Source organism: Sorex fumeus, unplaced genomic scaffold, assembly GCF_029834395.1.
Source record: "Sorex fumeus unplaced genomic scaffold, SorFum_2.1 ptg000122l, whole genome shotgun sequence".
Classification (NCBI taxonomy): Eukaryota; Metazoa; Chordata; class Mammalia; order Eulipotyphla; family Soricidae; genus Sorex; species Sorex fumeus.
In genome coordinates this window covers 23,480,598-23,505,414 of record NW_026606179.1, presented here as the reverse complement: position 1 = coordinate 23,505,414, position 24,817 = coordinate 23,480,598, and the positions used below count along the sequence as shown (strand labels likewise).

General features: G+C 49.0%; 2 protein-coding genes across 3 annotated transcripts in view; both read left to right on the top strand.

Moving 5' to 3' along the window:
* The window catches only part of GPATCH1 (G-patch domain containing 1), a 53,098-nt gene extending 29,968 nt beyond the window's left edge, over positions 1–23,130 (top strand). Inside the window, exons 14-20 of one of the 2 annotated variants that reach the window (XM_056136228.1) lie at positions 3,601–3,734; positions 4,275–4,438; positions 11,199–11,412; positions 12,451–12,558; positions 17,624–17,721; positions 18,746–18,894; positions 22,862–23,130. In XM_056136228.1, the coding sequence (XP_055992203.1) occupies positions 3,601–3,734; positions 4,275–4,438; positions 11,199–11,412; positions 12,451–12,558; positions 17,624–17,721; positions 18,746–18,894; positions 22,862–22,892 (898 nt within the window). In that variant the 3' untranslated portion in view covers positions 22,893–23,130. Of the gene's footprint in view, positions 1–3,600; positions 3,735–4,274; positions 4,439–11,198; positions 11,413–12,450; positions 12,559–17,623; positions 17,722–18,745; positions 18,899–22,861 lie in introns of those variants that run through there. The other variant, XM_056136229.1, reaches the window with a different exon arrangement.
* A 1,263-nt stretch (positions 23,131–24,393) lies between these two features.
* The window catches only part of WDR88 (WD repeat domain 88), a 57,201-nt gene continuing 56,777 nt past the window's right edge, over positions 24,394–24,817 (top strand). The window contains exon 1 of the mRNA XM_056136100.1: positions 24,394–24,684. Within this exon, the coding sequence (XP_055992075.1) occupies positions 24,394–24,684 (291 nt within the window). The remainder of the gene's footprint in view (positions 24,685–24,817) is intronic.

Below are 24,817 nucleotides of genomic sequence, written 5' to 3'. Positions count from 1 at the left end.
GGTGTGAGATGGGGGTCTCATCACCCTTTTGATTTGCATTTTCCTGATCATCAGTGATAGTGCACACTTTTTCAAATGCTTATTGTTACCCATCTGTCTTCTTTGAGAAAGTGTCATCTCCTCTCCCCATTTTTTGATGGGATGGGTTGTTTTTTGCTGCTGTTGTTCTCATTGCTTGCTTTTGTATGGGGGGGGGGTGTCACATTGGCAGTGCTCAGGGGTTACTGCTGGCTCTGTGTTCAGGGATCACTCCTGTCAGGCTCAGGAGACCATATGGGGTGCTGGGGATTGAACCCGAGTCAGCTGCATGCAAGGCAAGCACCTTACCTGCAGAACTCTCTCACCAGTGGACTGTTTTCTATTAATAAGTTTTGTGAGTACTTTATAAATCGTATGTATTAGCACTTTGTCAGGTGGAAGGTAAAGGTAAAGGCCCTCCCGTTGATCATCGATTTGCTCAAGCGGGCCCAGTAACGTCTCCATTGGAGACTTTGTTGTTACTGTGTCTGGCATATCGAATACTCTCGGTAGCTTGCCGGGCTCTCTCCGAGAGGGGCGGAGGAATCGAACTCGGGTCGGCCATGTTGGCCACTTGTAAGGCGAACGCCCTACCCGCTGTGCTATCGCTCCAGCCGTATGGTACGGAAATATTGTCTCCCACTGAGGGAATTTTTTTTATTTTTTATTTTACTTATAGTTTCTTTCACACTGCAGAAACTTTTTGATTTGTGATAGCCCTACTGGTTTATTTTATTTATTTATGTTTGGTTTGGGGGCCACATTGGGTGGTGCTTTGAGCTTACTTCTGGCTGTGGTCAGGGGACTCTATGGGGTTTCAGGTCAGCCACATGCAAGACAAAGACCACAACTGTTGTAGTATCTCTCCAGCCCATCTCCTTGTACATTTTTCCTTTTGTTTTCTTAGCCAACTGAGCTGAATTTTTTTTTATTTAAATTTTATTGAATCACCATGAGATAGTTACAAGCTTTCATGTTTGGGTTACAGTTACACAATGATCAAACATCCATCCCTCCACCAAGTGCACATTCCCCACCACCAATATCCCTGGTGTACCCCCCCTTTCCCACCCTCCCCCTGCCTCCAAGATAGGCAATATTCCCCATACTCTCTCCCTACTTTTGGGCATTATTGTTTGTCTGACTTGAATTGTTAAGCAAAAACACCTCTGACCTCAGTATCATGGACAATTCTATCTCTGGAATCCTTGATGTGTTTTATGGATTCAGGTGTAATATGGAGGTCTTTAATTTACTTTGAGTTAACTTTTGTGTATATTGTGAAATGTGTCCATATCTTTTTTTTTCCCCCACTGCTATCCATTCTCCCTAAGACCATCTGTTGAAGAGGCTTTCCTTCCCCCATCTAATGCAGCCAGCTCCTTTGTCGTTGATTAACTTCATATATCTGAGGGTTTTACTTCTGGATTCTCCATTCTGTGCCACTGGTCTGAGTCTGCCTTTATGCCAGTTTAAATTGTTGAAATTGCTGTAGCTTTATGGTATACAAAGTCAGGGAATGCAGTACCTCTCATCTCTTTCTCTACATTGCTTTCGCTATTGGGGATTTTCCAGTTCCATACAAACTTGAGTTGTATTTGTTCTTTTTTCCTGTTTGCTTTGTTTGGGGGGCCACACCCAGTGATGCTCAGGGGTTACTCTTGCACTCAGGAATCAATCCTGTCAGACTTGCCCAGGAGACTGTGTGATGCTGGGGATCAAACCCAGGTTCACTTCCTGCAAGGCCAACGTCACTGTAATATCACTCCGACCCAGTTGTGTTTGTTCTAAGTCCTTGAAGAAGGCCATTGGAATTTCTGTAAGGATAGCATTGTACCTGCATAAAGCTTTGGGTAGGAGAGCCATTTAGCCAAATTAACTTTAATTTTTCTGGTTTTTTTGGTCAGGGTGGTTTTATGACTGAACATTGTGTTCAGGGGCTACTCCCTGCTCGGTGCTTGGGGGCCGTTCCTGGTGATGCTGGGAGAGCCAGGCATGCCCGAGATTGACCCTGTGCCTCCTGTACGCACGGTGTGTGCTCCAGCTCACTGAACTCTGTCCAGCCCGAAGTCTTGTGTTCTTACAATCCATGATGAGGGACTGTTTTTCCAGTTCTTTATATCCTCTTCTGTTTCTTTCAGGAGTGACTTTGGATACATTTCTGATTCCAGTTGCTTGATATTTTTGGAAACGGTTGCATTGTTGTTAGGGTGCTTTTTTAAGTATTTGGGCTTTTTGTTTTTGTTTTTTCACTTCCCAGCATTTGGACTACACCTGAAGCTGCTCAGGGGCTATTCCTGGCTCTGCTCACTTTTGGCAGTGCTCAGGGAACCATACGCAGTGATGGGGTCAAACTAGCACATGCCTCAACCCCTGTTCTTTGTCTCCAGCCCTATTTATTGTTTTAAATCTCTTCTTCCGGGCCAGACTGACATAGTGTAGTGAGTAGGACACTTGCTTTGAATGCAGTTGACCTGGGTTTGGTCCCTGGTATCCCAAATGGTCCCCAAGCCCACCAGGAGTAATTCCTGAGCACAGAGACAGAAGTAGTCCCTGAGCATCGCTGGGTATGTCCCCCCCCTCACCTCAAAAATCTCTTCCTTTTCTAATTTACTCTTTGTATATAAAAATAGAACAGAATTTTGTGCTTGCTACTTTATATTGGTTTATTAGTTCTAAAAGTCTTTAGATGAGTCGTTAGGTCCTTCTGTGTATATTGTCAAGTCAGCTGCAAATAATGATGTGAACTTTATATTTCTAGTTTGAATGCTTTTGATTTTGTTTTCTTTCCTAGTTACGATGGTTAGGACTTCCAGTATTGATGGAATATTAATGAGGGTGGACATCTTTGCTTTGAGCCTGATTTTAGAAGGAAAGTTCTCAGTTTTCCCCAGTTGACTATGATATTGGGGGTGGGCTTGTGATATATGGCCTTTACTATATTGACACAGATTCCTTCTATCCCAATTTTATTCATAGATTTTTTTCAGCCATAAAAGGATATTGAGTATTTAATTTTTTTTCTGCATTTATTGATAGAATTTTTATCTCTCCTTTTGTTGGTGTTGTATGTTACATAGGTTAATTTGTATATATTGAATCAGTCTTGCATGCCTGGCATGAATCCCTTTGGATCATGGTGTGGTGCCTGAATATACTGTTGGTCTGGGGACCATTTTAGCCAATAGAAGAGCAGACCAAGTAGAAGAAAATTAATAAGGCTTTTTTTCATTCTAGAGAAGCCTGTATTCTCTCCTGAACACCTCTCACTCTCTTTCTTCTCACATCTCTCTGAATTTCTTCAACAAAGACATTTTGCTTTTCAAAAAAATAAAAGATGGAAAAATTTATAGAAATTGTATACTCATAGTTATTTAACATATGATATGCTAGTGTGTATATATATCTCTCCTTGCAGTTACATAATATATACTTACATAATTTGTATAACATATAGTTATAAAGTAATATATCCTTACCTGTGTTAAAGTTTTATATATTAAAAAAGTTTTATATATCATATAAAATTATATAAATTTCAGTATATATTAAAAAATATATAATTTTCTTTGCAATCCCTAGTTCAACCTTAGTTGGCTTACCAAGAGTGAAACGTGACAAATACTCTGTCTTCAATTTTCTGACACTTCCTGAACCAGCGTCCTTGCCTACAACTCCAGTGTCGAGTGAGAAAGGGCCGCAGCACCGAGGTGACAGTAAGTTAAGCTTCCTCACATCCATCCGTGGTTGGGTTCCCTGTCTCCTGTCCTGGCAGGAAGACAATAAAGGTTGTTTAGTAGTATGGACACACAGTGGTTTTTTTGTTTGTTTGTTTTCTTTTTTTTTTGTCACACCCGACAATGTTCAGGGGTTACGCCTGGCTCTGCACTCAGAAATTACTCCTGGCAGTGCTCAGGGGACCATATAGGATGTTGGGAATCAAACCCGGGTTGGTCCCCTGCAAGGCAAACGCCCTATTCGCTGTGCTATTGCTCCAGCCCCAGCCATACATAGTGTAAATGTGCCCTCCACGTAGGGAACTGCTGGTATAAATCCGTTCGTGCCTATGGTCCTGGCCTAGACCTGCTTTGTCGGGGTTGGGGTCCCTCTCAGAACCGGCTGCAGCCCGGCACTCGGCACAGTGCCAGGCCTGGGTGAGGCTTGCTGGTATTGACGAAAGAAGTTTTAAAGGACCGTAGTGAAGAGTTTGTCTTGGCTGACGAATTTTGCTGGGATATCTTTGTCTTGCCTTTCAGAGTCAAGAAAACCATCCAGGTGGGATACATCTAAACAAGAAAAGAAAGAAGATTCTATTAGTGAATTTTTAAGCTTGGCTAGATCAAAAGTTGATTCGCCTAAACCAGAGTCCAACCCTTCTGCAAACAGAGAGGAAGAGCCTGTTGTGGAATCATCAGATAAGGTATTTGGGCTCCCAGGCTTCTTGGCCGCCTGCTCTCAGTGCCTTCTTGCTACTCAGTAGTGGGGCTCAGCAAACTTTTACTGTGGGGGCCAGTTATTAAGTATGACAGCTTTTGTGAGTTTACGTCATAACTGTCCCTCGCGAAAGATCCCACAGGCCATATTAAAAGCAGCACATTGGGATGAGTCATTTTAATAAAAATCTATTTACAAAAATAGAGCGGATTGGGTTTGGCCCATGGGCATGTTGCTGGGGAGAGATAGAAACTTCTTTGCCTAGAAAAACTGGCTTCCTCCCTCCCTCTCCCCCTCCCTCCCTCCCTCCCTCCCTTCGTCCCTCCCTCATGCCCTTCCTTCCATGTTTTGGACCACATCTGGTGATGCTCAGGGTTAACTCCTGGCTCTGTGCTCCGGGATCACTCCTGAGGTGGGGCCTATATGGAACCATATGGGTGCTGGGGATTGAATCTAGGTTGGCTGCATGCAAGGCAAGTGCCCTATGTACCATACTATTTTTTGCGGGGAGGCACACCCAGCAATGCTCAGAGTTACTCCTGGCTCTGCACTTAGGAATTTCTCCTGGAAGTGCTTGGGGATCAGATGAGATACCAGGGATTGAACCCAGGTCAGTTGCATGTAAGACAAGTGCTTTACCTGCTGTATTATCCCTCCAGTTCCTCACTGTTAACTATCTTTCTAGCCTACCTAGAGTGGTTTTATTTTTCCACATAATATCAACCATTAAAACAATATTCAATGCATATACAAATACATTTGGAAAATATAATTTTCCAAGCAATACATATTCTTTTGTGGAAGATATAGAGAAAGCATTCATCAGACCTTTTTTTTTTTTTTTAAGGGAGGGGTTGGAGCAATAGCACAGCGGGTAGGGTATTTGCCTCGTACGCGGCCAACCCGGGTTTGATTCCCAGCATCCCATATGGTCCCCTGAGCACCACCAGGGGTAATTCCTGAGCGCAGAGCCAGGAGGAACCCCTGTGCATTGCCGGATGTGACCCAAAAAGCAAAAAAAAAAAAAAAAAAAATCGATGCTGGAGTGATAGCACAGCAGGTTAGGGCGTTTGCCTTGCACGTGGCCAACCCAGGGTCGATTCCCAGCAACCCATATGGTCCCCTGAGCACTGCCAGGGGTAATTCCTGAGTGCAGAGGAGCCAGGAGTAACCCCTGTGCATCGCCGGGTATGACCCCCCCCAAAAAATCCTCTCCTCCCTGCATCCCCCCATAACTAATGGTGTTTAAGGACTCTTCCTGGTTCTGTGCTCAGGGATCATTCCTGGCAGCGCTCAGCGGACCCTCTGTGGTACTGGAGATTTAACTGGGGTTGGCAAAGTCTAAACTCTCCTGTGCCATTTCTCTTTCTCTCACATAGAGATGGTCTTCTGTCACTCGGTATCAGAACTTGCAGGTTCATCAATATTATGTGTTTATCAATCGTTCATCCCTTTTTACTGCTGGCTAGTTCATGGAATGGATATGCCACAGTTTGTCAGGCCAGTCTGTCTTTGAAAACATATGGGTTGTTTCTAGTTCATTCTGAGAAATCCCCCAAGGAGCTGTAGTCAGCTTTCATGTACAGGTTTTGATATGGAGCTAGGATAAATGCCTAGTTTCTCAGGGGTAGATACTAAGTAGGCTGCTGGGTAATGTTCCTGTTGACCTGTCGGCGTAATCTTCCAAGAAACTGACTGACGATTCCAAACTGCCTTGCCTTATGTGTTTAGAGCTCCCAACCCCCACTCTGGCCTTTTCCTTAGGTGACTGCACACTTAGGAAAGTTATGTCTTGTTGACGAATTGACTTTGTTTTTTATCATTATGTCATATTTCTCTTTATCCCTGGTCATATACAGATTATCTCTTTTTTGGTGCAGAGAAGCAAACCCTGAGACTCCATATATGTGAGGCTTGTGCTTTGCTAATGAGCCATACCCCACTGGCCTCTTTTTACTTTTAATTTATTTTGCAATATTTGAAGGTATTTTTAAGAACCAGCATGTCATTGGGTCTTTTGTTTTGGCGGGGAGTGCAGGGGGCAGGGTGGGGGGAGGGGTTGCCTAACCTGTTGGTGCTCAGGGCTCACTCCTGGCAGGTTCTGGGGACCATTTGTGGTGCCAGGGATTGAACCAGGGTTGGCCACATGCAAGGCAAGCTCCATCTTGACTCTCTTATCTCTCCAGTCTCCACTGGGTCCATTTTGAAAATGCCTTTTGAGGGGTTAGGGAGAGCCTGAGAGCTGGAGCTCGTGCATTTTACATGGATGCCAGGTTCGGTTCCAGCACTCGTACCCGGGCACTGAGTCCAGCACTGCCCCTGAGCATTCCCCAAGGCACACCCCCCCTCCTCCATGCACATTTTGTTAATCTGCATTTAAATTTGCACTTTCTTGCTAATCCGCTTTTTAAATTTGTTGACATATCCGGATGTAGGTCAACTGATTTGCTATTTATTTTCTTTTCTACTTTTTTTTTGGGGGGGGGGGGGCGTCTGTTTGTTTCTTGGGCCATGCCTGGTGGTACTCAGGGATTACTCTTGGCTCTGCACTCAGGGATCACTCCTGGTGGGTTTGGGAGACCATTTGGGATGCTGGAGATTGAACCCGAATTAGCCACTGCACGGCAAAGCGCCCTGCCTGCTGTACTATTGCTCCAGCCCCTATTATTTATTTTCTGTCTCACACTTTGCCGTTACTCTCTTTTTTGTGTTTTTGTGAAATTTTTTTTTAGAGTTTTTATTTATTTATTTAGCTTTTGGGGTCACACCTGGCAATGCACAGGGGTTACTCTTGGCTCATGCACTCAGGAATTACTCCTGCTGGTGCTTGGGGGACCACATAGGATGCTAGGAATTGAACCCGGGTCAACCATGTGCAAGGCGAATGCCCTACACACTGTGCTATCGCTCCAGCCCCTCTTTTTTGTGGTTTTTTTTGTTTGTTTGTTTTTTTAATAGCTTTTGTATGTTTCTTTGTTTGGTTTTTGGGCCACACCAAGTGGTGCTCAGGGGTTCCTTGTTCCTCCTGGCTTTATACTCAGGAATTACTCTGGCAGTGCTCAGGGGGCCAAATGGGATGCCGGGATTGAACCTGGGTCAGCCGCGTGCAAGGCAAATGCCCTACCCGCTGCTCTATCGCTCCGGCCCAGTTCCTCTCTTCTACCTCCTTTTGTATGATTTGAGTGATTTTTATTATCCCACTTGAAGTCAGTAAAAATATTTTTTACCCTATTTGTCTATTCTTTTTCATTTCATCTCATTTGTGACACTGGGTATTAAACCCAGGTTTCACGTATGCAAGGCAAGCACTTTCACAGTGAGCCACATCTCTGACCCCTCTGATTTTTCAGTAATTGTTTGAGGGATTATGTTAGCTTTCCATAGTAGACTTAAAGTTGGCATTTTTGTACTTTGTATTTTGTGTGATGTGTGGAAACCTGACGCTCTTTGGGCCCCTTTATTCTCCCTGTTCATGCTGCTGTATGGACACAAGCCCTGAAATCCTCTTGGATAGTTTACGTTTCCCTCTCAGTGTTGTGTATACGTATTTTAAAGAACCAATGAGGAAATAATGGTCTCTTTTCTTCACTGTGATATTTTCCTTTTCTGTAGCTCTTTCCTCATTCTATAGCTCTTTCCTCATTCTTGAAGTTTCAAGTTCCACTCCTATCATTTTATGAAATTCTGTAACTGTGGAATGTTAAGAAAAGAAATACTTCTCTCTCTCTCTCTCTCTCTCTCTCTCTGTTTGTTTGGTGGTGTGTGGGGGGCATACCTGGCTTTGCTCAAGGCTTATTCTTCGCTCTGTGCTCAGGGACCACACCAAAACAAAACAACAAAAAAAACCCTTCCTTCTCTAATACAATGTGACTTTTCTTTAGAATGCTGTCAAGATTTTTATTGTCTTTTTATTGTCTTTGGTTTTTACTGTTTGGTTATGACTTATCTGCTTGCAGATTTATTACAGGTCAGTTCATCTGGGATTTGCAGAACTTTTTGAACCTTTAAATTTGTCTTTCAATGCATTTGAGGCATTTTTAACATTATAAGTTTATCAAAAATTTTTCTGGGGCCAGAGAGACAGGGGATGAGGCACTTGCCATGTAGACAGTCAACCTGGGATCAATGACCATATGGTCCCCCAAACACTTCAAGGAATGATCCCCAGGCACAGATCCAGGAGTAAGCTCTGAGCACAGCTGGGTGTACCCTCCCCCCAACAAAAATAAACACATAAATCCTTATTCTTTTTTTTTTGCACCCCTCTCATTTCTGCCCTGGACCCTGATTACATAAATGTTATATGTTTTAATATTGTCACACAGGTCTCTGACCCTTTAAAAATTCAATTCCCCCCAATCCACTTTACTCCCATTGTTCAAATCAGATCATTTCTATTGATTTGTCTCTGAATTCACTGCCTGTCTCGCCTGTCATCTTTGTCCTGCTATGTAGCCCAGCCAGTGACTTATTCTGTTTGTTTTGTTTCTGGGCCACACTGGGTTGTGCCCAGGGCTTACTGCTGGTCCTGTGCTCAGAGCTCACTCCTGGCCATGCTCAGGGACCCGTATGCCATGCTGTGGATTGAGCCCAGGTGGGCCACACGCAAGGCAAGCGCCCTCCCCGCTGCGCTGTCTCTGGCCACCAGTACAGATCATGAACTAGAGTCTCTGCAGACACGGCGTCCCTGGGGCTCTTGTATAATTGGGGTCGGACCTTTGCAGTGTCTCGCCCATCCTGCCCGTCTCTTAATCCTGCTCCTGGCAAACACCAGTCCGTTTCCTATACGCATGGATTCGGTTCAGCGTTCTCCTGCTTCATCCTACATGTCATGTGTGTCTGTGGTACCAAGGCCTCCGTGTGCAAACCATGTTCCCTCTGCTGAGTCCTCCCCGACCGATTCACCTTTACAACCCTCTTCTTCCCCTCGTTGTTGTTGTCACGGCAAGGTAGTGCTGCTCGGACACTCGGTTGCAGTGCTCGCTGGTGCTTACTCCCTGGGTGGGCACTTTCCAGCGGGCCAGAGAGTACACAGCTCATCTCATGGAGCCAGGGACTCCAAGGGCAGTGCCACCAGGGATCAGACTGGCAGGTACTCTGCCACTAAGCCCCACCCCTCGGCCCCCAGAGCGCACCTAGCAGGACCCTCCTCTTGAGCTCCTCCCCCTCATGATCTTCCTGACACTTTTATTGTTGTTGTTTGTTTTCGCTTTTTGGGTCACACCCGGCAGTGCTCAGGGGTTACTCGTGGCTCTACACTCAGGAATCACTCCTGGTGGTGCTCTGGGAACCATCTGGGATGCCGGGGATCCGTGCAAGGCAAATGCCTTATCCGCTATATCGCTCTGGCCCCACTTTTGTTTTTGTCTTTGGTTTTGGTTTACACCTGGCAACGCTCCGGGCTTACTCCCAGCTCTACACTTGGATCACTCCTGACTAAGGGGCTCAGGGAACCATGTGGGAGTCTGAGAACTGAACTCGGGTCTGGCATGTGCAAGGAACCCGTCCTCCCTGCTTTGCTGTCTTTGCAGTTGCTCTTCCTGACTCTTCCCACTCTGACTCCTCTCCACATCTCTGTGTCAGAAAACTGAGACTGTGTTTTTTTTGGTTTTGTTTTGTGGTGTGTGTGTGTGTGTGTGTGTGTGTGTGTGTGTGTGTGTATTTGTGTGTGTGTGTATTGTTTTCAAGCAATGCTCAGGGCTCTGCTCAGAGAACCATATGGAACGCCTATGATTGAACGCAGGTCAGGTGTGTATAAGGCAGGTGCCATACTGCTGTATCGTCGCTCTGGCCCCAAGAAGTGGAGACTTTGGAGTCCTCCTCCACTTGTTCATCTGCATGTTTATTTGAGTCAGGAAGAGGGAAAGAAACATCATGGGTCAGTATCCGGACCAGGAAAGTAGAAAACCTCAGTTTTCTCAGAAATTCTGATGAGAGCCAGAGCAATAGTACAGTGGATAGGGTGCTTGCCTTGCATGCGGCTGGCCAAGGTTTAATCCCTGCCATTCCATATGGTCCCCTGAGCACCGCCAGCAGTAATTCCTGAGTGCAGAGCCAGGAGTAATCCCTGAGCATCAATGGGTGTGGCCCTCCCCCCCCAAAAAATTGTGGTGAGATAGTATTTGGGGTCATGTTGCTTGGAAGACTTCCAGGTGGTACTGGGGCTCTCACTGGTTTTTTTTTTTTTTTGTGCATAAGAGCCCAGTGTCCATTTAAGCTGTCAAGAGTGGGGGTGACAGCTTCTCATACCTTTTATCCTTACTGCATTGCCTGTTTACAGAGTGACCAGGGCTTTACCGGTTTACTGGAATGGCCTTGCCTGGGCTTCTTTTCAGGAGAGAATCGCGAAGGGAAGTTCTGTGGCCGTTTCATGACGCGGTCCTGCTGTCCTTCGTGTTGTGTGCAGGGCCCACGGCTTTCTCTCTAGCACATCAGATGAGTAGATGTCTTCACATCCTCAGTGTCGCACCTCTGTAAAGGGGACAGAGCCCGGTCCTGGTCCACATTGCCCTCTTCTCTTTCTGTGCAGTTTCGTGATATGTCTCCATGAGATGCTTCTGCCACATCGGCCCGGTTGGCGCACCTGTTGTGATTGCATAGAAACCCCAAGTGTCATTGCTTGTGAGCGATTCTTGTGGAGTTAGTCCCAGAGCACAGAGACCCCTGCACTGAGCATGAACACTGATGTGGGGGACATCTGCGTGTGACTTTCCACATTTCTGACTCTTCACTTCCCGTCCATGCAGGTGGCAGAGACGGGTGTGGATGCACAGGCGGAGGCAGAAGGCAGCCGCCCGTCCATGGACTTGTTCAAGGCCATCTTCGCCAGCTCCTCCGACGAGAAGTCCTCCTCCTCCGAGGACGAGCCCGGAGACAGCGAGGATGATGATGAGGGTCCTGGGGAGGCCGAGGTGAAAGGTTCCCAGGAGCCCAGCTTGGAAACACAACCTGTGGCCCAAGGTGAGTCAGTGCCTCAGACGTGGGGCTCTAAGGAGGGAACCGTGGTGTCCCTGGGGAAGCTGCTGCTTTGGCTGTCGTTGGGATTTTTTTAGGGGGGAGGCAGGGGCACATCTAGCAGTGCTCTGGGGTAACTCCTGCCTCTGTACTCAGGGGCCACTTCTAACAGGGCTCAGGGGGGACCATATGGGATTCTGGAGACGGAACCTGGGTCAGCTGTGAGCAGGGTTAGCATCCTATCCACTGTCCTATCTCTCTAACCTGTGCTTTGTTGGTTGGTTGGGTAATTTGAAACTAGACTAATGAAGAATCAGTGATATTTTCTTCTCTTTTGTTAACTTTTGGGTCACACCCGGAGGTGCTCAGGGCTTACTCCTGGCTCTCTGCCCAGGGATCACTCCTGGTAGGCTTAGGGGACCATATGGGGATGCTGGGGATTGAACCCGGGTCAGCCACGTACAAGACAAGTGCCCTACCTGCTGTACTGTTCTCTCTGACCCCTGCTGTTTTCTTCTTCTGTCTTTTCTGTTTTTCTTCTGGGGCTACTCCCAGCTCACGGCTCAAGGATTGTTCCTAGAAGCGCTTGGGGGACCTTTGAGCTGTCACCCTAGATTTTGTCTTCTATAGTTAGAGCAGATTTTAATTTTCCTATCTGGTTTAACTCTGGTATACTTTTAGGTTATGTTTAGGAATACTGCTTTTTCCATTTAGTTGAGAAGAATTTAAAAAAAATAGTAAAGCTTTCATTTGTTTATTATTTAAACAAACATACAAAAACTTTCCAAACCCCTGCTTGATGATGAGGTGGCAGGATTGGCACAGGTTTTAATCCTCCTGTCTTTGATATATATGCTGGGGTCTGTGCCATCCGCTGGGTCTCAGTACCCTGTGTCACCTGCTTCTGGCTCAGGTCTCTGCAGTGTGGGAGGCCGGGTCACACCATGCCCTTAGCCTCTGGACACGCTAGTTAACCAGAGTGAGCATGCCCAGCCCTTGGGAGCAGCTGACAGCTCTCCGGAATGGACATCCTGTGTTTTCCAGCCAGCCAGCCTGAACCCCAAGAGCCCAGGCTCCCTTTTCCGATTCAGAAGATGCAGCTGGATGAGCGAGAAGAGTTCGGCCCGCGGCTGCCGCCCGTCTTCTGCCCCAGTAAGTGCAGAGCATTGTGGTTTGTGCTTTTTCTTTGGCCCCGTCCCCCTCTGAGACCTGACCGCTCTGACCATGGGGCCACATCCACCATCAGCTCCAACACTGTTCCACCAAATTCACCTGTTATTGGCCTCTCTGTTCTCTGTCTCCTTTTGCAACGGGTAACTTGTTCCTATTGTCAAAATGATAGTCATTTTATAGCAGCTGAGCCCTTTGTGGGGATCACACCCCCTGGTGCTCAGGGCTTAGTCCTGGCTCTGCACTCAGGGATCACTCCTGGCGGTGCTCCAGGGACCCTATGGGATACTGGGATTGAACCTGGGTTGGCTGCTTATAAGGCAAACACCGTCCATGCTGTTCTGTCACTCCAACACCAGCCTCTGAGGTTTTTTTTTTTTTTTTTAGTTTTTTGGGTCACACCCAGTGCTGCACAGGGGTCACTCCTGGCTCTGCACTCAGGAATTACTCCTGGAGGTGCTCGGGGGACCATATGGGATGCTGGGAATCGAACCCGGGTCGGCCATGTGGAAGGCAAACGCCCTCCCCACTGTGCTATTGCTCCAGTCCCAGCCTATGATATATTTGATCTGTTTTCCTTTCAGTTAAAAAGTAGAATCCTTACAGTAGAATCCTAAACATCTCAAATGTGACCTGACATGAACACGGGTGTGCAGGGAGGGAATAGCAAGACTTTTCTAGACTTGAGAATGCAACAAATATCAAACTAATTCTTCCAGTAATAAATAGAAATAATCCCCCCACCCCACCCCCGCCCCCAGTATCGTATCCGTCAACAGTTTCCAGTGATTGTCCTATTCACTGTTCAGATGGTGTCTCATCTTTGAATGCTGGGTTCGCAGATATCTGATAGCAAGTCCAGACACAAGTAACATATAATTTTGTTGTCTGCTTTATAGTGTCCTCTGGTGCCCACACATAAATATTGGTTTGGCTAATTAGCCAACCCTCAGAGAGCCGATAAGCTGAGAGGGAGATGAGTCTATGGACCGTCTTTGTGTGCAGGAGCCCTGGGTTTGATGAGCTAGATATTATCATCCTGGAAGTAACCCCCTACCACAGATAAACCAAAAGAGCAGAGAAAGTAGAGTTCTGAAAATTACCACGTTGTTGCTCATTTGCTTCTGGCTCAGATCATTAGCCAAGGAGAGAGCATGGGGGGGTCAGAGCATGTGCCTTGCCTGTGTGGGATCCTGAGTTTGGTCTCAGCACCCAGCAGCCCTGAAGGCCTCTGACCAGCTGGGGTGGCCCCAGGGCCCTCGCACTGCAGGCCCGAGCAGCTCAGCCCCCTCACCCCCTTGCACTGACTTGCCAGAAGTGGCTGCTGGGCCCTCAGCACTGCTGGAGAAAATGCCCCACCCGCTCCCAGAGTTAAATAAAATAGATAGAAAAGATCACAGATCACAGAACATCCTGTTATTCTTCGATTGCCTCGAGCAGGCCCCAGTAACGTCTCCTTCATCCTAGCCCTGAGATTATATTCAAGGCTCTTTAGGAGAATGAGACCCATCATTGTTACTGGTATTTGGCATATTGGGTACGCCACGGGGAGTTTGCCAGACTCTGCCGTGAGGGCAGGCTACATTCGATAGCCTGCCAGTTTGTCAAAGTAGGAATGAGATGTCATAATAAAAACCAGCTCCCGGAACCCGGACATCTTATTATGACATCTCAGATAGAATAAAGTAACTGTAAAGCTAAGTTCTTTTTGGTTTGGTTTTGTTTTTATCTTTGTTTGTTTGTTTGTTTGTTTGTTTTGGGGCCACATCCAGTGATGCTCAGAGGGATCACTCCTAGCTGTGCACTCAGGTATCACTCCTGCTGGTGCCCAGGGGACCATATGGAATGCCAGGGATCAAACCTAGGTGGGCAAGGCAAACCCTACCTGCTGTGCTAGTCGGCTCGCCCCCCTCTTTCCCCTCCTCCCCCTTTTATTTTGGTGCCACACTGACTGTGCTCAGGCTTACTCCTGGCTCTGTGCTCAGGGGCCACTCCTGTTGGGTCTTGGGGAACCATATGGGGTGTGGATGGAACCTGCCACAGCTGCGTGCAAGGCATCCTATCTGCTGTGCTATTGCTCTGGCCCCCAAACTAAAGTTCTTTGTGCTGATTTCTCAGCCTGTCCTTTTTGGATTTTTATTTATTTATTTGTTTATTTGTTTTGGGTTGGGCTGGAGCGATAGCACAGCGGTAGGGCATTCGCCTTACACGCGGCCAACATGGCCGACCCGAGTTCGATTCCTCCGCCCCTCTCGGAGAGCCCGGCAAGCTACCGAGAGTATTGGATATGCCAGACACAGTAACAACAAAGTCTCCAATGGAGACGTTACTGGGCCCGCTCGAGCAAATCGACGATCAACGGGAGGGCTTTACCTTTTTTACCTTTATTTGTTTTGGGTTAACACCTGGTGATGCTTAGGGGTTACTCCTGGCTCTGCACTCAAGGATCTCTCCTGGAGGGCTTAGGGGTCCATATGGGGTGCTGGGGATTGAACCTGGCAAGCTACCTTCTTTGCCTATTCTATATTACTGAGGGGGGATGGTTTCCCCAAAACTAGAGTTAAAAAAAAAAAAGAGAGTCTGGCAGTTCAAATTTCAAAATATTGGACCAAGCTTGTAGGACCAGAAAACTTGCAGGCACCTTTTCTCAGGGTTTGGCAAATTACATATCCACACTGTGAAAACATGGGGAACTTGACTTAGGTGGAAAAGCTGGGTTTTTTAATATTTTTTTGTTTGTTTTTTTGGTTTGGGTTTTTTTGTTTTGTTTTGTTTTTTGAGTCAGACCCAATGGTGCTCAGGGCTTATTCCTGGCACTGTGCTCAGGGGTCACTCCCCGGTGGGGGTGTTGGGGAACCGTATGGGGAACCGTATATAATGCTGGGGATAGAACCCGGATCAGTTGCAAGGCTAGTGCCCTACCCACTGTACCCTACCCGTTTCTGTATCCAACCCACCTCCTATACCTTACCCACTTAGGCCCGAAAGTTCTGCCTCTAACACATGTGAACTTCTTTTTTTTTATTTTGGGTCACACCCAGCAATGCTCAGGGGTTACTCCTGGCTCTGCACTCAGGAATTACTCCTGACGGTGCTCAGGGGAACAATATGGGATGCTGGGAATCGAACCCGGGTCGGCCACGTGCAAGGCAAACGCCCTACCTGCTGTGCTATCGCTCCAGCCCCCACATGTGAACTTCTACTGTTTTTCTGCCTTTTCTGCTTCTGCCACATATGAACTTTTACTGTTTTAATTACTCAGAAAACTAATGATCGATGAAAACATTTTGGTCCCGATTTATTTATTTATTTTTATGTAGGAATACTGCTACTTATTCAGCTACTGATTAAGCTGACTGAAGCAGGCATGAACTCCACATTACTATTTTTTTTTATTTTTAAACTTTTCGTAAAGGTTTTCACAATAATTGCTTACATTCAATATTTCAACACCAATCCCACCTTCCCACCACCATTAACTTTGAATCTTCCCGCCACCACCACCACCACCACCACCACCGCAGCCTGCCCCTGAGGCAGATGCTAAATAATTTATTTTATATTGCTTGCCATAAATAGCAGGAGGTGGAATTCTAAAATTTTTAAGTATCTGGGGTCTGGAGGCATTATCTGTGGCAGGCTGCTCTCTTCCGAGATTCATTTGAGAGTCTCTGAGTCATGGCCCTTAATGCTCTTAAATGGCGCCCAGAGGCAGTTCTGGGGCGGGATTGCCAGGAAACCGGAAGGACGGGGAGCCCTTCCCCGACTCCTTGAAGCCTGGAAGTTTCCACTCACTTGTCCCAGCATAACTGGGTTTTTCAGCGGGCTCAGTCTCATGCCTGGTGGGCTCGGGATGAGCCTGTGAAGGTCGGCTGTGAGCGTGGCGGCAGTTAGGTTCTGGAGGTTTGCAACTGCCAGGGTTCATTTGGGGCAGGTGAAGGGACTCACCTGCCCCCCCACCCCCTCCAAGGTGCCCTGGTGAAATCAGCCTGGTGCGGGGTGGGGAGACATCTCTGCGCGTGCTGCTCTCCGCCAAGATTCATTTGTGAGTCTCTGGATCATGGCCGTTAATGCGTGTAAATGGCCTGCTTTTGATCTCTTTCGAGATCTATTTATAGGTCTCTGAAGCAAGGCTGATAAATGAGCTTGTATAGCGGAGCCGGAGGTAGTCTGTGGGCGTGGTTCCTGCCTACCTTCCTTTTGGCAGTTTAATTTCTTGGGAAATTTGGGTCCCAAGTTATTGGGGTGTGGCCAGAGGCACAGGGGGAAGTTTGGGGGTATCAGGAAGCCTGAAGGCACCATCAGGCTGCTGATACACTCGCCCTGCAGGGACAGGTTGACCTGCTGGGGGGCACTGTCTCCCGTTGGTCCAAATTTAAAGGTGGATAATTTAAGCCTATGCAACCTATTGAATGAACTATTTTCGTTTTCTTTTGTGATTCAAATCATTTTTTAATGATTATAGGCATCCCATCATTTGATGCTAGCTGTTTTCTTCTTTCATCTGTAAAACAAATTCACCTGAAACGTGGGTTCATAAAGGGAGAGTTGTGAGAGGAGCTGAGAGAGGCCTGATTCGGGGCTCAGGAACTTGTGTGGGTGGAGCCATTGAGTCCTCTCTCCATCACTGAGAGGGTCAGAGTCCTTCCCGTCATGGAAACTGAGACTGGGAGAGGTGACATGCGGTGCCAGGGTAGGGAAACAGACACGCACACTCCAGCCCGTCTCAACGAGGACGTGAGGTCACTAAGGACTCTGGTGTTCGCTGCCCCGTCCTCCTTGGCGTCACCTGGAGGGTGTGGCTGAAAGAAACTGGTCGGGCCACTCCGGCCTCTGGCTGGGGTTTCTGGTGGTTCCTAAGCACGAGGTGACTGTGCCGTGCTAATCCTGTTTGCCAGGAAGGCCGGGCAGGTGTCCTGCCTCAATGTTAAACATTCCATCCCAGCCGGCTCCCTGACTGTGCAGCATTCCACCGCAATCTGAGGGCCGGCCCCGGCCTCTGCCCCTGCCGCCCCTGAGGCCCCGCTCTGTGGCCTTTGTGTTACAGATGCTCGGCTGGAACCCGAGCCGCCTCCGAAGGAGAAACTGAAGAAAAACAAAGAAAAACACAAGGCCAAGAAAGAGCACCGCCGAAAGAAGGAGAAGGTGAGGCATTCTGCGGGGACCCCTGCTCCTGTCCCCCAGACATGCCCCTGGAGGGATGTGGCAGCCCGGTCCAGGAGAAAGTCTCCCAGTCCAAAGGGGACACCAGAACTGTGCGTCTGGGCAACGGAGGTTCACTCACAGGCCGTGGTTTGCAGAAGCGTTGCTTTCTTCGAGGATGAACATCTTAATGTATTTCATTGTACTCAGAAATATGAGAGAAAGAAAGAGAGAGATGAGACAGAGACAGACACACACACAGAGAGAGAGAGAGAGAGAGAACCCGTGCACATTGAAAAAAAAAAAGGAAAGGGAGTATGTGAATAACCTAGAGTAACACCAGAGTATTTGAAAGGAAAACTGAATTGTTTATGTGTTGGCTGTTAAGCTGTGAGATCATTTCAGATATTTTGCACCCACTTGCTTGCCCTGTCCTGCGAGGTCTGGTCCCTCACTAGCTATCGGAAGTGGAGGAGGCGGGAAGAAGGACGTGTGCTTTGACACCAGCCATGCCTTTCACTGCCATGCCTCACTGCCATGCGTCTGCTTCCTGCCCGAAGGCCTTCATTCTTCCTGGTAGTCTCTGGCACCCAGAGGGGTCTTGGCAATGGAAACTGTCAAGAGAATAGAGTCCTGGGCATGCAAAAACAAGGAAAGTTCCTGGTCAGGGAAAGGGGGGAAGGGCAGCCCACTGAGTGTTTTGCTCTTGGTGCTTTTCCAGGGTGCATGGCACCATGGTGTTAAGCTGCGAGATCATTTCAGATATTTTGCACCCATTCCTGTTTAGCAGGAGCCTCGAAAGTGGGGCCCCGGCTGTGCCCTGCAGAAGAAGGGCCTGAGCTTGTCCACTGGGGAGTGTGGCCGTGTGCCCCGAGGTGTCCACTGCCAACCCACGGACACTGAGAAGGGTGTGTTGGTGCCTTCCCAGCTCTCAGATCCCTGTCAACCTGTCACTGCTGATTTAATAGGGACGCCCTGATGGTTTTGTCTCTTCCTCCTCACAAACTTTTTTTTTTTATCCTTTCAGAAAAAGAAACACCGGAAGCACAAACACAAAAGCAAACAAAAGAATAAGAAGTCAGAGAAAACCAGCAGCTCCGAGAGCACCACAAGCAGTGACAGCGAGAGTGATGAAGAAGGGGTGGCGGGCTTGTCACCCCAGGAGCTGCTGAGGCGGTAGGTGGCGGCACAGCGAGTCTTCGAAGCCCCTCGAAGGCTCGGTACAATCCTGCTCGGTTGCTTGGAGGCCAGTGTCAGAGTCAGGGGGCTTGTGGAGCTTAAAATTAGACTTTTAATGCATTGCGCTTCAACTATATAATAATAATAATAATAATAATAATAATAATATGAGCTTCATCTATATAATAACTGTCACTGTCACTGTCACTGTCCTCCCGTTGTTCATTGATTTGCTCGAACGGGCCTAGTAACATTGTGAGACGTGTTGTTTGGCAGATCGAATACGCCACGGGGAGCTTGCCAGGCTTTGCCGTGTGGGCGAGATACTCTCAGTATAATATTATAATAGTAATATATTATCATTCTGAGCATTCGGACCTTGCAGTTGAGGACAGCCATGTCCCCTGACCAGTTCCCCCTGCATCTGCCTCTCATGTCCCTTCCAGTGTCCATGCTTCACCCCCTCCCATTTATGCACATGCGTGTGTGTGCACATGCATGTGCGCACGCGCACACACACACACATATACACACACATACGGTATATGCATGAAACTTTTGGGGTTTTTTTTTGGGGGGGGGTGGGTTATACCCAGGACTTCCTCCTGCCTCTGCACTCAGGATTTTCTCCTGGCAGGGTTTATAGGATGCAAAGAATGGAACCTGGGTCAGCCGCATGCGAGGCAGACACCCTACCCACGCCCCAAGCCCTAGGTGACACTTTCCAATGCGCATTTTGAATTGGAATGATGGGTTTTATGTTGCTCCAGCCTATAGGGTGCCAGCTTTTGGAATGAATAGACTCTGCCACGCTGTGTACTCCGGCCCTGGCTGTCAGGGCTGGGAAAGATCAGGCCTGCAAAACTGCTAGTGAAAGCCCCTTTATTATTATTACACAGTCAGCAGGTTCCAAGCGGTAGAGAAGCATTGGCGAGTCCACGGGAAAGTTAGCCACGGAGCTGACTTTGTTTCTTACCTGTCAGGTGAATTAACTACCATGCTTGTGTAGAAGCCCTGATTATGGTGTTTTTAATTATGCCACTTTTTTTTTCTCTTTCTTTTTGGGGCTGGAGCAATAGCACAGCGGGTAGGGCGTTCGCCTTACAAGCGGCCAACATGGCCGACCCGAGTTCGATTCCTCCGCCCCTCTCGGAGAGCCCGGCAAGCTACCGAGAGTATTCGATATGCCAGACACAGTAACAACAAAGTCTCCAATGGAGACGTTACTGGGCCCGCTCGAGCAAATCGACGATCAACGGGAGGGCCTTTACCTTTACCTTTGCCTTTCTTTTTGGGTCACACCCAGCGATGCTCAGGGGTTACTCCTGGCTCTGCACTCAGGAATTACTCCTGGTGGTGCCCAGGAGACCATATGGGATGCTGGGAATCGAACCTGGGTCAGCCGCGTGCAAGGCAAACGCCCTCCCCGCTGTGCTATCGCTCCAGCCCCAGTTATGCCACTTTTTAAAAAAATTATTGATAATGTTTTACACTTTTTTTCTTCCCATGGAGCATTTTTTGGGTATAATTTAAAAATTTTATTTTCATAAGGTTGTTCACATTAATGGATTAATTACATTCAATATTTCAACACCAATTCCACCACCATTTCAAGTTCCTATCACCATTATTTCGAATTATCCCACCACCATTCAAGCCTGCCTGCCACAGGCAGATGCTAGGTAATTTATTTTCTGTTGCTTAATATGAATAGCATGAGATGTCGCTCCTGGAATTCTAAAATTGTAAATGATTGGGGTCCAGAGACATCTCTGTAGGGAGCTAATCCATTTTGAGAATCATTTGTGAGTGTCTGGATCAAGACGCGCTCAAATATCTCCCAGAGGCAGTTCATGGGTATTACAGCCAGGACCCCGAATGGGCGGGGATTCAGGAAGGGATGGCCCTGTCACCATGACCATGTGACCTAGAGTCTTCAATCCCTGGTCTTGTGTACCTGGGGTTTTTTTTCTGGAAGTTCGTGCCCACCGGGGATTCATTTGGAGTGGGCAGAGAGGGAACACCCGTTCCATCTGAGGTGTCCCAGTAGAATCAGCTCGGCACGGGGTCTAGAGAGATCTCCCATGAGCTGCTGTCTTCCGGGATTCACTGCTGAGTCTCTTCCGTGGGGCATTTTTGTCTTTTATAGACTTCAGAGTCGAAGGGCTACGTGTGGATTCTATTCTTAGACTTCTATAGCTTTTGTTTGCAGGGGTGGTGATGGAGGCAGGAAGAGCCTAGGTCTGCATCTGTTCAGTGTTGGGCTCTTGCCTGGCATGTGTGGTGGTGCCGGGAGTTGAACTCAGGACCTCACGCTTGCAAGATGAGTGCCTGACCACTGAACTACTTCCCTGGGCTCTGTAGGGGCGTGCGTTTGTTTGTTTGTTTGCTTTTTGCGTGGTTGATGCGGGTGGGGGGTGTGACTGTTGTCTATGCTCAGGGCTTACTCCTGGCTCTGTGCTCAGGGCTTACTCCTGGCCATGCTCAGGAAACGTATGCAGTGCCAGGGTTTGAATCTGCGTTGACCACAGGCAAGGCCAGCTCCATACCTGCGGTACTATCTCTCCAGCTCCAGGGGTTTTGTTGTTTATCCGGTCTATTTGCACGTGGATGGTTTTGATTCAGAGTGTAGGATAGGTGTGTGACTTAGCTTTATGCATGTCGTACTGGTCAGGGTGACTGAATGAACTTGGGTGTCAAGGAACTCACAGGTGACACAGCACAAGGGTCTCAATCCCATTTCCATGCCTACACGGCACCCGGAGGAGGCAGGGGTTGGAGAAGACCCAACCAAAGGCTTCCAGTTTCAATTCTCTCCTTGACTTCCTGCCATTGGACAGGGTTGGGGGGGGGAGGGGAGAGGCCTCTGTGCGCCATGATGCAGGGGAGGGGTGGGGCGGGGAGGCCTGACCTCAATCCTGCACTGCTTTTTTTTCTTTCTTTCTGTTTTTTTTTGTGTGTGTGTGTCAAGCTACCCGTGACGTATTCGACATTCCAAACACAGTAACAAGTCTCACAATGTTTCTGGGCCCACTCAAGCAAATCGATGAACAATGGGAGGACAGTGACAGTGACAGTCTTTTTGGGTCACACCAGGGAGCTCAGGGGGTGGGGGGGTCTGCTCCTGGCAGCGCTCGAGGAACCTTGCAGTTCTGGGACAGAGCCCTGGCCCACCTCATGCAGGGCCCGTGCTAAGCTTGCTGAGCTCCATCCCCAGGCCTCACTGACGTCCTGAGAATGGCTGATCCATGCCCCCGGTTCAGAGTGCAGAGGGTCCGAGCATTTCCGCCTCAGCCCCAGCCCCTGGAAGCAGGTCTGCCCACTCCCATTTCCTCCCTTCCTGGCTGGAAGCCCTCCCTTCCCTTCCGTACTGAACCGCTGATCCCTCACACGTGCCCACCCCCGATGTTATTCCTCATGATGCCCATCCAGAGCCGGGCGGGCAGCAGGAAGGGCGGTGGGGTAAGGTACTGCATTATTCACTCTTAACTCCTGTGGTGGCGGAAGGTAGGGACTCCCCCTGCACCTCCCCCAAGCTTCCTGGCTCTCCGGGGAGGATCCCTGATGCTTTTCTCCTGTCAGAGTGCAAAGGGTTCTAGATGGAATTCCCACGGAACCCCCAGTTTCAATCCCCGGCACTGCATGGTTTCCCCAGCACCACTAGATAAAGCCCTGATAGCCTCCTGGGGGAGCACTTCTTGGGAGCACCTCTGCCCCCCCCCCAAAAAAAAACAAGCCAACAAACTTAGTTTTTATAAATAGATCCTAATACAGGGTGTGGGTGAGGAAGTCTCTGAGAGGATTTGGGGTCACCGCAGGAAGCATTTGGACAGGGCGGACTCCACAGTGCTTTCATCCCGTGCTGTCCAGCTCAGTACTCCCGGGGGGCTGGCATTCTCATCCTCCACTGAGCTGTCTGAGTGTTCGTTCGTGTCGAACTCCTCTCTTTCATTTCCTTTTCCAGGCTGAAACGTTTTCCCCTCAAGAGGCAGTAATTGAATGCTCCGCGAATCCCAGCTCTCCTCCATGATGGATGCCCACTGGTTGTTCAGCTAACACATTGTACAGATTGTATTTATATGTAAATTCATGCTGTAAAATAATTTGTAAAACCTTGACATTTCAGACACTGCCTTGGACGCTTGCAGAAACTGATTTCTATTTTTAACTTCATTTAGTGTCAGAGGAAAAATTTAGATGGTGTAACTTAATTAAAATGAAATTTTTCTATTTGCTTCTTGATCTTTTTTCTTTTTCTAAATCTCCTAATACCAAAACTGAAGTGAAAAATGAAGACTTTCTCTGGTTTCCTGTGAAGAACAAATTTGCCTCCTTCCATGGTGGGGGTGGGGGGTGTTTCCCATTTCTCCCTCTGACCCTTGGGAGTGAGGCCCCGGGGCAGCAGAGCACGGAGGCCCTGGCAGAGTCTGTCTGTCACTCGAGAGGAACAGGTACTCAGCCGGGAGCTGCTGGCACCCGCATGACCACCGGCTCCAGGGTGCTGCTTGGAAGCTGCTGCCCCTCTGGAGACTTTAGGGGATGTGAGGTCGCAAAGTTTTCTCATGGCCAAAGTGACATCATAGACACGAGGGAAGGGAAAGGAGGAAAGTCGTGTCTAGGCCCTCAGCAGAGATGCCAGCCCCTAATATCTCTGAATCATTCCCTCCAGGTTCGGGCGAAGTGCGGAGCAGTACCCCCAGAGGCTTGGTCTGTGCACCGCCCTTCTCATGGGCTTATGGCGCTCAGAACTCCTGGGGGCCTGTCCCAAACTCCTTAGGGCTGCTTTGTCTCCAGCTGACTGGAGAGGGGTGTGGGGACCCCTTCACAGACTCAAACACTCCTCCCACGCACACACAGACACACACACACACACACAGAGTCTATGCCCCTTCAGACACACACAGAGTCTGGCCCCTCAGACACACACACACACACACACACACACACAGTCTGTGCCCCCTCAGAGAGACACATGCACACACACACACACACACATAGACACAGTCTCTGCCCCCTTAAACACCGAGTCTGGGCCCCTTCAGGCGCACTTGCACACACACATACACACACAGACACAGAGCCTGTGCCCCTCAGAGACACGCACATGCACACACAAACAGTCTGTGGCCCCCACACACGTAAACACATGCACACATTCACACTCACACTTGTGCACACATAAAACGCACACACATTCACACATGCACACGCACACACACATACATGTTTACGCACTCGCACGCTTGCACACACGCACATACACTCGCATACGCATACACGCACGTGCACATACGCACGCGCGCACACGCAGGCACGCACATGCACACGCACACAGTCCCCGCCCCGCCCCGACTGACATGTGTCCTAGAGCCGTGGGAGACCGGGCCGTGTCCCTTCCTCCCTCCCCGGTGCGGTGTGCCAGCTGCCCGCGCCGCGCGGGGTCGCGGGTCGGGCTGGCGGGGCGCGCGGCGGCACCGCCGTTCGCCGCGGGTAGGGATGGCCTCCCGGCCCCGGTCCTCCCTGCCGCTCAGCGGAGCCCCCGCGGCCCCCGGGCAGACGGGGTCGGGCCCCGAGGCCGCGGCCAGGGCTGAGGGCAGCCCCGAGCCGCCCTGGAGCGCCCTGGTACCGTCGAGCAGCCCCAGGCCGACCCTCGCCCGCTCGTCCCTGGAGCCCCTGTCGCTGGACCTGCTGGACCCCCTGAGCGTTACCAAGGAGGTCTTCCCGCGCCCCGAGGAGCGCCAGCTGCCCGAGAAGGAACTGTGGGGAGACCAGGAGCCGCTCTCCAAGGTCAGCAGCGCCTCTGCAGCCCCCCAGGGACACCGGCGGGCGGGCGCTGTCTCCAGCCCTGTGGCCCGCAGGGCAGAGCCTCCCAAATGTCCCTGGGTGCCACTCCCCCCAGCGTGCAGGACCCTCCCTGCCA